At 43.4% G+C, this 15,333-nt stretch overlaps 1 protein-coding gene across 4 annotated transcripts; it reads left to right on the forward strand.

Annotated features, from left to right (window-relative positions):
• Positions 1-2,153: 2,153 nt before the first annotated feature.
• Positions 2,154-11,945, forward strand: lrrc32 (leucine rich repeat containing 32). 4 transcript variants are annotated; one of them, XM_045717294.2, is made up of 3 exons: positions 2,154-3,868; positions 4,098-4,194; positions 7,259-11,945. In XM_045717294.2, exons 1-3 carry the CDS (start codon positions 3,819-3,821, stop codon positions 9,179-9,181), a joined length of 2,070 nt encoding a protein of 689 aa, XP_045573250.1. In that variant the 5' UTR covers positions 2,154-3,818; the 3' UTR covers positions 9,182-11,945. The 4 variants fall into 4 exon arrangements, with proteins under 4 accessions (XP_045573250.1, XP_014053314.1, XP_014053316.1 ...); XM_014197839.3 differs by having other exon boundaries at positions 2,156-3,074; XM_014197841.3 differs by having other exon boundaries at positions 2,156-2,872.
• The last annotated feature ends 3,388 nt before the right edge of the window (positions 11,946-15,333 follow it).

Genomic DNA, 15,333 nt, shown 5'->3' on the forward strand with positions numbered 1-15,333 from the left:
GAAAAAAAAAATGAGTCAATTTTAGAATAAGGTTATAACGTAACAAAATGTGGAAAAAGTGTGTACTTTCTGAATGCACTGTAGGTGTTCCTTTTGTTCATTGTTCAAAGGGCAGTGTGGAGTGCAATTGAGATTGCGTCATCTGTGGACACAAAGGGTATAATGTATTAGAGATCTTACCTGAGGGAGAGCAAATTATGGAGGGTATATTGTAGTTGAATCTGTGGCTGACTGGCTGTGTTCGTTTCCATATTTCCTAGCCTGATGTTTGGCTGTTTATTAAAGCCACAATCTGTAATTAGTTTTTCAGCCAAATGGGAGCTCCACCACTTTAACTTTTGCTTCAAAGCTAACTTGTGCTTTAGAAATGTATGTAGCTATGGATGCAAGGACTGATAATCCATGACATTAATATGATGGTTTTTAACATATTCTGAAGATAACATTGTTGTGTAGGCTGACCTCATATTTTTGATTGTGATGGGGTAAGAGTTGTACTAAGTTCATGAGGCATTTCTAAGTTAGTCTTCAAGAATCAATGGATACGAATCAATCATTCAAATGACCATTGAGAAGCATGAACTATTTCAGATAAAGCAGTCATTTTCAAAGTGAAGAATTTGCAATCAATTTATGTGCAATCAATTATTTTTGGCACTAGGGGGAGACATAGACCTTGATAGATAAAATAAACATAAACCTGACAAAGAAAGGGCTGGTATAAAAACTATAAACCTGAAAAAAGCTGGTTTCGACCTCAAACCAACAGTGTGCAGCTGCAGCCCACAATTTGGGGAGTTCCTGCATGTGGGCATTCCTGCACCCTTCTTGAACACTCCCCTCAAGAATCCCATTGGTTCCTGCATGAACGCCCCCCCGAGCACGATATCTTCTTGCTTGTGTAACACTTTTGAATGTGGGTCAAAAGGGAAATTAAAGTGCTATCTGAGTTTTGCTGTGTACTGGAGTCATCTTGGCTAACTAGCTAGTGGTAGACAGTGTCGTTGGCTCCTGCCTGCTGAACACCTGCCCTTACCATCGTTAACAGAACTGCGGTATTGCCCCCGCCTCCTGTGTATCTGAGAAAACCGTGCCGACAGGCAGGCCCCAAGGACACTGTCTACCGGAAGCCCCCGCCTCCGGCTAGCACAGCAGGCGGGAGGCTGGGGCAAGCTAGCACACGGTGTCACCTCCTACCTGCTGTGTACTGGAGAAAACCGTGCCCGACAGGTGAGGGTGAAGTACACTGTCTACCGGTGTCGGCCCCGGCTACCACTAGCTGGTCCGGTACACAGCAGGCGAGAGGCAGGGGCGACACCGTGTGCTAGCTAGTCTGCTGTGTACCGGAGTCCTCCTTAGGACTAGCTGGCTAAGCTAGCACGCAGTGTCCTTCGCTCCCGCCTGCCAATCACCCGACCTTGCTATCATTAACAGAACTGCTAAACAGAACTGCGGGAGAACAGTGCCCGACAGGCTGGGGCAAAGGACGCTCTACTGGTGTGTACTAGCTATAGCTAGTTACTGTTGATTCCCCCGCCTCTTCTTCTGTTGGGTTTATCGGAGGTTTCCATGCAACGTTATGGTGCATTACCGGCATCTACAGTACTGGAGCGTCCCTGCTTCCCGCTTATGTACTGAAGATATAGCCTAAAAATGGACCAATAGAAGTATAAAGAGGGGTTGATACAAATGCAGGAATGCCCACATGCAGGAACCCTGTGAATTGCAGGCTGTAGTTGCACCCTTCTCACTCAAACAGGTGTGCTCACAAGGTAATATACCTATCCAGAACGGCTCACCCTTTCACATTTAGTGGAGCTAATTCAAAGACGGAGTTAAGTTAATGACAGATATTGACGAAACTTTGTAACATGTAAACTATGGATAGAACTGAATAGACCATTGTTATCGAAGTTAGATATTATCTAGTTGTATCCCTTGGGATAGGCATACCATGTAATGGGATTCCCCATTGTGCTCAATATAACTGGATCGAGGAAGCTGCAAAGGGGACTGCCACAGCTGGACATTCACTTCACTTAATGTACACCTCTGGATGAACTAGGGGAGAGAGGAACATATTTCTGAGATTCAATTCTGGAATGGTACAACACCTCAGAAGACGTCGCCTTTTTGGATGGAAAGGGTGAGCGTTTGTGCGAACGTGCATGTGCATTCGTGTGTGTGCGTGCGTGTGTCTGTGCAATGCGCATGTGTATCTTTCACATCCCCAGTTGAGGCTTCAACAGTATTTGAAAGTTGGCCAATGACATGTTACTTACCAAAGTGTACATCTTGTGAATATGTATGTTTGTCTTTCTCGGAAGAATAGGATAACAATCTGGTTAGTTTATGATAACTTGGCTGGCCACGGAGACTACCGAGACCACATAATAAATAGCCTCTTAGCCGAGCGCTTTTTGAACTTTATATGTTTGCATGCCTAACTGTTTACAGAAAGATACAAGGAATTTATAACCTCCCTATGTACACAGCTGTTCCAGAATGAGCAACTGCCAGCATGTGGGAACGACAAGCCACGAAGAATTAAGACCCAGTTCTTCTGACTGATGAGCGATAGATGAAGAGAGGGAGGGGAAGATAGAGTGATAAAGAAGAGAGAGACAAAGGAAGTGCGAGGGAGAAGCGAAGAGAGGGAGAACGAGATACAGAGTGAGAAAGAGATTGATAAAGAGAGAGAGGGAGGAAAGATACGAGAGAGAGAAATTAGTGTGATATGGGATGAAGTACAGAGAAAATGGACTTCCAAATCCCATATAAGGTATTTCCCCAAAAAAAAGGGAAGGGGGAAAAACAACAATGATGCAGGATATTCTCACAGGATGTGTTAGCCCGGGACCAGCGCTAAAAGGTGCGGGGTAGAGTCTGCTGTGTGTGAGAGTGTGTAGGAGTGTGTCAGTGAGGATGTGAGAGTACCACAGCAGCAGTAGCATGAGCAGAAGATTCTGCATGGGAAAGTAACCATTTCGAAGAGGTAAACACCAATGGACGACTTTGGATAATATCTCATTATGATGTGCGTGGTTCCTGTTGCTTGCTGGTTAGGGTGAATGGTAAGAATGTATTGGAAAATGGTAGAATGGTCCTCAGCTGTACAACAGAGGGAAGAGGATAGGAGAATGATACACTTAGCAGTGGAGGTTGTGGAGTAGGGGAAGGAATGTTCTATGTAAACGTGTAAAGAAGATAATGAGAAAAGAGGTGGATGGGTGTACAGATTAATATATGAGAGCAAATGTGTGAAATGTTTTTGTACTTGCTGGGTAGGAGTGTTATGTTCTCGTGGGCTATTGTGGAGTCTTGGAGGAGAGTATCATTCACTGAGAATTTAGAAGGTATTTTCCTATGGTACCTGAGTGATGTGGACAGCATTGTGTTCAGAGCAAAGTAAAGTCATGCAATAAAAGTCTTAATTTTTGCTGTAGGTACAGTATGACAGACATATCTATTCATTTCTACTATTTGTGGTGAGACAATAAAGATGCATGATATGCAATGTCAGCTCTTCAGCTGTAAGAACCAAAACAAGTCCTTGTTGTTGGTTAAAGACTATCTTTGTTCCTATAGTAATTAACCTTTTAGATCTCGGCTTGAGGGATCAGTGGGAGTTTCCTTTTGCGTCACTTAAAACTAAAAACAAGCCTGAGAGGAACAAGTACTAAATATAGTAGCATGGTAGCATGTTGTATGTGTCCACTGCAATTACACTTATTGAGCAAACCAATTTTTCTCTTACTCTCATTCTTTGTAATATTGTTTAGTATTCCATATTCTCATGTAGGGTCATATTGTGATTGATGAAGTTTGCAAATGTTATTGGCGGTCAGTGGACACCAGAGACATTGAGGTAACTAACCAACAAAATAATTCTCATGATTTAAGAAATAATCACAATTTAAGCCTTGCATGTGCAGACCTACCCAAATGAACCAGGACATGCATGGTTAAGCTCAGTCATGAATTCTTAGTAGCAGCGATATGACGTTGCAAGTGGAATAAATGACAGGTCTCAGTTCATGTCATAAACCCATCAGTGTGTTTCCTGCACTCATGTGTGCTCTCTCTCTGTGTCACAGCACCATGGCAGCCTACCTCTGGCTGGTCCTGGCCATCGTCAGTGATGTTGCAGCATCCTTGTTACGTCCCCCACGCCAGCTCTCCCCCTGCCAAGTGGTAAGTGAGTTGCTGCATCAAAAGGCTTTTGGAATGTTTTCATAGTATACTAGTATGCCAACTAGAAGTATTTCAACTATGTGTAAAATATGTAACTGCCATGTAATAATAATAATAATAATAATACATTTATTTGTAATGCACTTTTTTGCAACATTTACATTTAAGTCATTTAGCAGATGCTCTTATCCAGAGCGACTTACAAATTGGTGCATTCACCTTATGATATCCAGTGGAACAACCACTTTACAATAGTGCATCTACGTTTTAAAGTATGTGCAATAAAACAAGTATTATGGGCCACTTATTTTATGGGGTTTTCATTTAAAGTGAGACCCCTGATTTTAGTAACATAGAGAGGAGGAATAGTGTTGATAATTGCTGATAACTGATATTTCTGTAATCGGTTTTGATAGTGTATCCTATGTTTTATTGTCGTTTTGAGTTTGACCAAGAATAGTTGAGTATTATTATATCTATATTTTACTATAGCATTTGCAAAACTGTGCTTTTAGCGTATCCACTGGGCACACACTTGTAGAATCAACGTTGTTTCCACTTAATTTCAAGGAATTTACCTTGAACCAACGTGGAATAGATGTTGAATTGATGTCTGTGTGCAGTGGCTAGTGTGTACCTTGATGATGTTATCTGAGAGTTTTGGCAGTTTTCTCACAAACCTCTCATGTATTGTATATCCAAAGTACAGTATATCAGGTACTTTCGAATTGTCCAGGGGCATAGAACGTTTCTATTGGAGTCTTGTGATATTAAACCAATCCTTTTTGTTATTCTAGCCATGCTGTTTCCTCCTGCTCTGAACCGCAGATAACAGAACATACAGTTTGACCACATAACCCATGAGTAGTCACACCTACACTGTTTCATTTTGAGATGGAGAAGAATAAGTAGATGTACCCAGGCAAGATAAAAGCAAGCTATGGTCTTAGAGGAGGCACGTGTGCCATTACCTCACAGCTCTGCACTGTGATTGTGATGTCTCAAATCACTTGCAGACAGTGCAGTGTATTCAACTCTAATCGTCCAAACACTTACATTAATGTGGGTGTTTAGACATAGCTGGACTTAATGTCAGACTCTTCTTGGCATCTTGGGTATACTGACTGACTTCCTCTGCCTGTTGTTGTGTTGACAAATGTGTAATCTCGGTCTAGCTCTGTATTTGGATGAAGCATCTCTATGTCTACAGCCAAACAGATCAAATTAACAAGCTGAAAGCCTCAGGGCTGCTTTCTGTAGGGTGAATGTTTCTTCTCTCAGGTACTATCAATCTGGACCTGATGTTACACAGTGTCCTTTGTTAGTCCTTTACTAAAAGAGGCTCAGGCATTGCTTTCTGTCCATAGAACAGCCCTTTGGTGTTTTCCTTCTCTCCTTATTCCACCATTTGCAGAGATCAGCCAGGTCACACCAGATCCACTTCAGTATTCAACATTTGTCCATGTCCCGAGGACATCGTGAGATGCCTTCATACCGTCCACTAGGGCCAACGTGAGCACCTATTACCATCTACTAGGCTCGCAGCTTGCTAGGGTGGTGTGGATGGGGATAGAGGAGGGACTTGAACCGCAAACTATGGCTCAAAGGATTGCGGGTTCAATCCCAGTGCTAGGCACTCGTTAAATTTTTTTCCTGTTTTAACCCCATCCCAAACCTTAACCCTTAACTTAACCAATCGTAATTGATGCCTAAATATAACGTTGAGTTGTTTCTATTTCAACCCTATCCCAACTTAACCCTTAACTTAACCAATCGGAATTAATGCCGAAACTTAACCGTCAAGTTTGACATTTATCCCCCCTTGACAAACATTGTATGCTGAAGTCAGACATGAGATCTTGTTGGCAAAGAAATAAGAAAACAATATCTGATATGAAATTCCTATTGCTGTAGTCCTGGGAATGTATCGCATTCCTGACTACTGACGGGAAAACTGTATAAACAGGCAGGATGATTTGGAACTGGGCAGGAAATTGCCTCTTTAGACTGCAAGAACTGATATCAGTGTGCCAGTTTGAATGGAATAGATTAGAGGGAGATGGTGTTTTCATTTTTTGAGGCAGTGTCCAGAATAAGAATTAGAATCAGAATCACCTTTATTCGCCAAGTACATTTACACATACTTTTACTTGGTGATATGGTGCTACTAGTCATAGACAATATTTAGAGACAGAATACAGACTAGGGACTTTAAACAAAGTTTGCATAAATTATATACAACTAGGTAGAGTGAGCATAGAGCTGTAAGAAAATGAACAATGGATATACGAATATACAGTTGACATACAGTGGATGTACAATGTACAGTATCAGTATGAATATATCTAAATGCAGTCAATTGTTTGTGCATTCACTTTAGTTTATGGAAACAAACTTGGTGGTTTACAGATGTGCTGTACGTACCTCACTTTCTTTCCCTTTCTATAACAGTATTACATTCTGTTATAACATCTTTAGATCCTATGATGATATACAGTATGACTTGTGATTTGCAAGTTCTTTTAAATGCATATTAAGTTATTAAATCAAAAACATATAGGTGAACACTTGTTCATAAAAGCCAGAAGAAATCTTTCAGGAAAGCTTGTCTTTTAGACAAAAAACTAACTAAGGAATGCTTACTGCTGACTTCAAAACCACAAGTATGCCAAGAACCTAAATCCACTTTGTTTTATGTGAGTGTGTGTGTGTGTGTGTGTTTTATGTGTTGTATTTAGAGAGGGCTCATGCCATATGGTTTCAATTACCAGCCACACTGATAAGTGAATAGTTGAATGTTTAAAATAAATATGGAAAAATACTTTGTCCACCAGGCGTTCTGAAAATCCCGAGGTAATAAGAGCTTGTTTTATGAGGTGAAATCCCCACAAGCCTCACAGTCTTCCTGACTGCCAAGAACACAGATACAATGGCCAACAACTCTCTGGTCTGTTTGGTCTGTGATAGTGTAAACTGTCAAGGTGACTTGTGGTCTCCTGGGAGTGTGCAGTTGCGCTGTGAAGGTCAAAGCTCATGTAGTTATCTTTCCTTGTTCTGTCCACAGGTCCAGAATGACGTGTTCTGTAACGATCTGAACCTGAGGACCGTTCCAGCCAAGCTTCCTCATGGCATTCAAAAGCTCGACCTGTCTCGTAACTTTCTACAAAACCTTACTCAAGAAGTTCTAGCAATCTACACCACCGTTCATCATCTAAACCTCCACTCCAACAAGATCCAGTTCATCCAGCCAGGTCTGTTCAAAGACATGACCAATCTGCAAGTGCTGGACCTCTCTAGTAATTACTTGGATGTTTTTGCTGTTTCGAAAACCAGCATTGGGCCTCTTACGGCTGTGGAGAGGCTTGACCTCTCAGGCAATGGCCTGTACACGGGGATGACCGACTTTTTTCTCAGTGAAGCCCCAGCACTAATGAACCTTTCTCTGAATGGCAACAGTATCACCAAAGTGGGCAAGGAGACCTTTTGCGGATCTTTGGCCTTAAGAAACATTGACCTTCACAACAACGTCATCTTAGAGATTGAGGACGGAGCATTTGACTCGTTGCTCCATCTGTCCGAGCTTGATTTGTCCATTAACTCCATCACTTGCATCACTGACTTTAACCTTTCCAAACTCAAGGTGCTGAACCTCAGTAAGAACAGCATGGAGTGCTTCCAAACCACAGATTCAGACCTAGAGTACGAGCTCCTCTACCTCGACCTGAGGGAAAACAATATCCACTACTTCCCCGTTCTCCCCAGAAGGAACAAGCTCATGTACCTGGACTTGTCCAGGAACCGCCTGCTGAGTGTCAATACCACAGGAACAGCCGATGAGCTCGAGCACTTCAGAGACACGTTCGTACCTCACACGCAGTCAGGTGGAATGAGCAGACACCAGGACTTCTCAAGGCTCAAGTACCTCAACATGAGCTACAACCAGATAAAGAGCATACCGACGTCTTTCTTCTGCAGCATGGTGTCCCTTGTGCATCTTAATGTAAGTAATAACTGTATTGGGGCCTTTTCTATAGACCAGGAGAGCCCTCTGAACTCTCTGAAGACCCTGGACCTGAGTTACAATGCCCTGCAAAACCTCTCATTTGGGGAGAACACCCTACGGTCACTGCAGGAACTCTTCTTACAAGGGAACTTCCTCAACATAATGGACTCTGGAACGTTCCAAAGACTGCCCAGCATCAGAGGCCTTCACCTCCAGCAGAATTATCTGAAAGTCTGCCCTTTACAGCGAAAATCACCCCAGACAGACCACAACTCCCAGGATCCTCCAGCATGTGTCTCCTTTACATCAATACCAAGCCTGCACTTGTTGTACATTTCTGGAAACAATCTTGAGGTTCTGCCACCATATGCCTTCAATGGCACCCCACTCAGGTTGCTGGACTTGTCCCTAAACCCAGGCTTGGACATTCACCAGAATGCTTTCTCTAGTCTGGAGACCTCCCTAACTAATCTCTCACTGAGAGAAAACCACATCCCAGAATTGAACACTGACCTTTCCCTGCTAAGTAGTCTGAAATTTGTGGACCTGTCCACCAACAAGCTGACCACTCTCCCCCTTTGGAACAAGGTGTCCTCCATCGAGTCCCTGAACCTGCAGAACAACAACCTGGTGACCCTGGAGTACAACACAGTCCTGGTCCTGGAGCGGACGCTCAAAACCCTCTATATGGGCTCGAACCCTCTCAGTTGCTGCAGCAACCCCCGCTTCCTCAACATGCTCCAGCACTCCGATGTGGTCATCCCGGACATCGCGACAGTAACCTGCCAGTACACAGAGAACTCGGAGCCAGTGGAGGTGAATGTTGGGAGTGTGAAGCAAGAGCAGTGTCAGAAGCTGGACAGTAAGAGCGTGAGCATTATCGTCATCGTGGTGACAGCTTTGGTGCTGATTGCGGTGCTGGTGGTGCTCTCCAAGGTGTGCCATCCCAAAAGGCGCAAGCTCAACATCAGCTTCAGGGCCTAAAAAAGGTGTCCTGTGATTGAGGACAAAGAGATGCTGGACATGTCTCCTCGCAGAGACTACTAGGCTGAGAAAACCAGAGCTTGTTGGTGCCTTTCAATGTGAAGTGTGCACTATTTCCAAATTGTATCTCATTTTTGGAGGGAATGTGTTGAGTTCTGGAACATGGGAGCCAAGTCTTGAAGGAAATGGCTCCATTAGATATTTTAGCTCACCTGTGAAGTTAAAGAAAAATAACAATTACCACAACAATAGGACTTTATTGGAGTGAGGAAAACTATGTCAATGACAGTACAGATTTGATCAACCAGGAAGCACAGTGACTCATTTGGGGTCAGATTGGTGACATGTTGTGGCTTATAGAAGTTGCATAAATTGAAAGTGTTGTTCTCTTCTTTTCTTCTTCTAGTTAATAACATACAGTTATGTGAAACACAAGAGGGTGAATGTGGTCACTTTTTATATCATTATCATGTGCACATACAGTATATAGAAATGTAGCCATTTCCACCTGGGAAAAATATTTAAATGACTGCACAGGGTCATCTGATATGCATTAGATTTGCTGGGCCAAACCTACGGCCATACACCAACACCTCTCTTTCTCAATGCAGTAGTTTGCACTTTAATTGTATTGTATTTGTATTTTATTATTATTAACCTGCTTTTGACTAAGGTATTTTCGTTATATAGACTAAATTACACTAAGTGGGGAGCACATAATGCAAACATGCCCATCAGTGCCATGTAATGGCAGAGTGGAGAGCTCTCTTCAATTAATCTCAATATCAGCACATCATTATGAAACCACAGGGTGTGAAGGTCATGGCTGCAGTTCTTTAGAATAGATGACTGTGACACTACTTTAGTATTCAATCAGTGTTTTGTAGAATTTACAGATCCTATTTGTGGGACATGAATAGGATGTACTGTATAGACGTGAATCATTTCTCCTCCTGTGGGTAATTCCTATAGGAGGAGTTGCAGTGAATATTAATTTCGTAGCTGTATTTTTGTATTTTCACTGGTAGAGATAGGGGTGTTATGGGGGAACCAAAACAGGATTGAAGCAATAACTCCAAAGGAAGCAGTACTGTCGGAACACCGACAGAAAATAATGTAGCTTGTTTTCACAGCTTGTAGGGCACTGCAGATACCTTTCCTGTTATTGATAAACTCACTCTTGCAAAAGCCCATACTAAATAATAATTTGCAATTTCACAATGCTGGGTTTCCCTTGCTACGGGCATTAGTCGAAAATACATTTTCCCCAGAAATCCTCTCTGGTTGTTACCATACATAGAGAGGCTGTCAAGTCAAATTACCGGTTTGATAAGTTAAATGATACAGTGGATTAGTGAGGCTTTAACAGAAAGGAGGACTTGTTTTGTTTTACTGAAACAAAAGCCTTGTTTAATGCATTCTAATCTGGCCCTTGGCTCGAGGTTTTCTCCCTATGTCGGTTGAATGACAGAGCAGAGTGAGAGGAGCAAACATCAACCCCACGCTTTCGACACAGGGAATTTGGATAGGCTTGGTCTCTTAATCATCGTTGCAGTGAACTCATGCCAGACTGAAATCCTTGACTGCGTAACATTCAGGTTTTTCCACCAGCATCTCCATGATCAACTTCATATCAATCAAAATCACGTAATTGCATGGATTTGAGACAATCAATGTCATTTTGAAGAAAGATTGCTTTGTTATTCACAGGGAAGCTATCCATGTTGCATTTGTTCTCGCAGAGATCTTGGCCTCTTTATCTGCGTAGGCCTTGCCCACAAGACCAATCATGAACACTAGAGATTCCCCAGACTAGAATTGTCCTAAGCCTTACGCAAATGGAACACTTGCCCCAACAGGTCAGTGATGTAACAAAGCAAAGTAACAAAGCAGTGACAAAGTGACAACCAAGGACAGACCAAACTGTGTAGAGAGTTCATTGCATGATGTGTTTGCTTTCTGCCTTTTACATAGGGCATTGTTGCATACATACTGAAATCATTATTATAGTGTATTTCTAAGTTGGATGTGATAGAAGGAAGGATATGGTTCCTTACTTATTTTCTTGTTAATGGTAGGACTATTTTAAACAAGAAAAACAAGCCAAGGGAAATACTTGGTGAGGGAAATATGACCTGAACCATATTTATAGATATTTGTTCCAGAGATAGCACTACAAGAAGAGTTATATCCTGTTTCTCACTGTTCATGCAGAGTCACAGTACTGCATTTGGGGTAACCCTCTTGCTGCTTTTGCTCGCTCACATGACTGAACTTCAAGTGAAACCGTCAAAGGTCAAACTAATGTATATGACAAAAGAAGTAATCTGCTGCTTGAAGTGACATCCACCACAGACAACAGTCAGTGATCAACATTTTACATAAATTGACAATAATATAATGTCATGAATATCTTAAGCCACACGTGTGTGTAGCAAAATGCTAGACTGGCGGTTCAGTTTGGATGCTATGCTTATACAGGCTAATTAAAGATATGGCTGTGTATGTTTTGCTTAATAAAGAAAGGATATTAGCATAAATGGAGAATGGTTATGATGGTGTTATGTCACTTTCATGACAATGTTACATACAGTTTAATGCAATGTTAAATTGAAGTTGCACCCTTGCTTCTGTTTTATCTATCCACTGTGTTTTACATGTACAGCATATGAAGGATATTACAATGAATCTATTTTGAACTACTGTAAAAATATATATTTATATTGTTTTGTATTTTCTTAAGTAAATGATCTGTGAAACAGAATCTGTTGTCTTTGTTTTCAATATGAGCTTCAGGAGCTATTCAACTAACCAGGATCATGTTCATTTGACACTAAATGGAGAGAAGAAAAAAACCCAGAAATAAAAAAAATCCCAGTTGTAAAACATTGCCTGTTGCATGCCCTAATGAACATGACCCAGGTAATTAATTTTCCTGAGCAGATAAGATTGGGGCATTAAATGTAATCCTGCCATAGTTCTGGGAAGATGCTTAATTATAGAACTTACACTCTTGCAAGTAAAATTCTCTCTGATTGGTCTCCCTGGGCACAATTAGCACAGTGTATTACTATTCTCCACCAAGAACACTGCTCTATCATCTTTCTTTTTAACTTAAGGGACTGAGATTTTCTGAGATGGCAGCCATACAGCAGCCCCCTCTGACCCCTCATAACAGGATGCAGGCTCACAGGAAAGACCTTAGGACACAGATATATAAACTGACAACTTATTGGATGCAGGCTGACGCATGCAGGTCTGGCCGGAATGACCAACATTTCCAAATGGACCGACCACTATAGATCTGTTGTGCTGTTTTTGTTTTGGGTTGCTTCATTCTTTTGATGTGTTCTTATTAAACCCTCACTGTGGTTTACTGTGGTTTTAAGCCTGGTGAAAAGATGTGGTGCAAGATTCCATTTCTAATAGGGTGTTTAGAGCCTGTCATGATCAAAAGCGATCATGATTACCCAGCAACACCAGGGGTGTGTGTGTTAAAAATGCACCACTGTCTCTGAGGTATTTGTGAAACAATGCACGTGTTCATGAATGTGACATGCACAGGGATCATCCCAGTAACATTATCCTCTTTTATCCTAAACCCCAAATGAGCACTGTGCACAACTTATTTTGTGCATTCTCTCAAAGCCCAAGGTGAATGTTGAACTTTAGGGCCTACACTTTGAATTAAAATAAATTCAACCAACTCCTATGTTAGATTTTGGAGGTCAATTCCAAACTGTGGGCCAGTGAAAGGTACAAAGAAACAAAAGTGGTTCTTATATATGGTCATACTTTATTTGGATAGTCTAGATTTTCTAGATGGTCATACAATCAACAAACTATCTGTTGATAAGCAACTGCTTGCTAAGGTTACAGTTAGGGTTAGGTTTAGAATAAGGGTTAGGGTAAGGGTTAGGGTTAGTAGATAATTGAAATGTTACTGTTAGTCTGTAGAGCATCTACCAATTGACTACCTAAATAAAGTGTTACCCTATTTATTTGGTTACATATACTCTCCCATTACCTCACCAATAGCCATTTGATGATTTATTTGAACTATACCTTTCTTTCAACATGAGCACTACAAGGGCTTGACAGCTCTATGTCTGATTGGGGCTAAGTAGTGTGTTTAGGCGAACACAAACTGCCTCCTTCTTTCCACTCCTCTCCTCTTTTGACCTCACCCTCTCACCTTCCCCCCCTACTCACAAGGCAGGCAATAGGCTTGACCTCATCTTTACTAGATGCTGTTCTTCCACTAATCTCATTGCAACTCCCCTCCAAATCTCCGACCACTACCTTGTATCCTTTTCCCTCTTGCTCTCATCCAACACTTCTCACTCTGCCCCTACTCGGATGGTATTGCGCCGTCCCAACCTTCGCTCTCTCTCTCCCGCTACTCTCTCCTCTTCCATCCTATCATCTCTTCCCTCTGCTCAAACCTTCTCCAACCTATCTCCTGATTCTGCCTCCTCAACCCTCCTCTCCTCCCTTTCTGCATCCTTTGATTTTCTCTGTCCCCTATCCTCCAGGCCGGCTCGGTCCTCCCCTCCTGCTCCGTGGCTCGACGACTCACTACGAGCTCACAGAACAGGGCTCCGGGCAGCCGAGCGGAAATGGAGGAAAACTCGCCTCCCTGCGGACCTGGCATCCTTTCACTCCCTCCTCTCTACATTCTCCTCTTCTGTCTCTGCTGCTAAAGCCACCCTATCCCCTCCTCTCTTCTCCAGACCATTTCCGGAGACCTTCTCCCCTTCCTCACCTCGCTCATCAACTCATCCTTGACCGCTGGCTACGTCCCTTCCGTCTTCAAGAGAGCGAGAGTTGCACCCCTTCTGAAAACCTACACTCGATCCCTCCGATGTCAACAACTACAGACCAGTATCCCTTCTTTCTTTTCTCTCCAAAACTCTTGAACGTCCTTGGCCAGCTCTCCTGCTATCTCTCTCAGAATGACCTTCTTGATCCTAATCAGTCAGGTTTCAAGACTGGGCATTCAACTGAGACTGCTCTTCTCTGTGTCACGGAGGCTCTCCGCACTGCTAAAGCTAACACTCTCTCCTCTGCTCTCATCCTTCTAGACCTATCTGCTGCCTTTGATACTGTGAACCATCAGATCCTCCTCTCCACCCTCTCCGAGTTGGGCATCTCCGGCGCGGCCCACGCTTGGATTGCGTCCTACCTGACAGGTCGCTCCTACCAGGTGGCGTGGCGAGAATCTGTCTCCGCACCACGTGCTCTCACCACTGGTGTCCCCCAGGGCTCTGTTCTAGGCCCTCTCCTATTCTCGCTATACACCAAGTCACTTGGCTCTGTCATATCCTCACATGGTCTCTCCTATCATTGCTATGCAGACGACACACAATTAATCTTCTCCTTTCCCCCTTCTGATAACCAGGCGGCGAATCGCATCTCTGCATGTCTGGCAGACATATCAGTGTGGATGACGGATCACCACCTCAAGCTGAACCTCGGCAAGACGGAGCTGCTCTTCCTCCCGGGGAAGGACTGCCCGTTCCATGATCTCGCCATCACGGTTGACAACTCCCTTGTGTCCTCCTCCCAGAGTGCTAAGAACCTTGGCGTGATCCTGGACAACACCCTGTCGTTCTCCACTAACATCAAGGCGGTGACCCGATCCTGTAGGTTCATGCTCTACAACATTCGCAGAGTACGACCCTGCCTCACACAGGAAGCGGCGCAGGTCCTAATCCAGGCACTTGTCATCTCCCGTCTGGATTACTGCAACTCGCTGTTGGCTGGGCTCCCTGCCTGTGCCATTAAACCCCTACAACTCATCCAGAACGCCGCAGCCCGTCTGGTGTTCAACCTTCCCAAGTTCTCTCACGTCACCCCGCTCCTCCGCTCTCTCCACTGGCTTCCAGTTAAAGCTCGCATCCGCTACAAGACCATGGTGATTGCCTACGGAGCTGTGAAGGGAACGGCACCTCCATACCTTCAGGCTCTGATCAGGCCCTACACCCAAACAAGGGCACTGCATTCATCCACCTCTGGCCTGCTGGCCCCCCTACCTCTGAGGAAGCACAGTTCCCGCTCAGCCCAGTCAAAACTGTTCGCTGCTCTGACACCCCAATGGTGGAACAAGCTCCCTCATGACGCCAGGACAGCGGAGTCAATCACCACCTTCC

This window comes from Salmo salar, chromosome 04, assembly GCF_965601325.2.
Source record: "Salmo salar chromosome 04, fSalSal1, whole genome shotgun sequence".
Taxonomy (NCBI): Eukaryota; Metazoa; Chordata; class Actinopteri; order Salmoniformes; family Salmonidae; genus Salmo; species Salmo salar.

Bases quoted from the DNA above. Each gene is read 5' to 3' on its own strand.
- lrrc32 (XM_045717294.2), top strand. From the start codon at position 3,819: ATGAAGTTTGCAAATGTTATTGGCGGTCAGTGGACACCAGAGACATTG. The intron at 3,869-4,097 runs GTAACTAACCAA...TCTGTGTCACAG, and splicing joins TGGACACCAGAGACATTGAG to CACCATGGCAGCCTACCTCT. The intron at 4,195-7,258 runs GTAAGTGAGTTG...TTCTGTCCACAG, and splicing joins AGCTCTCCCCCTGCCAAGTG to GTCCAGAATGACGTGTTCTG.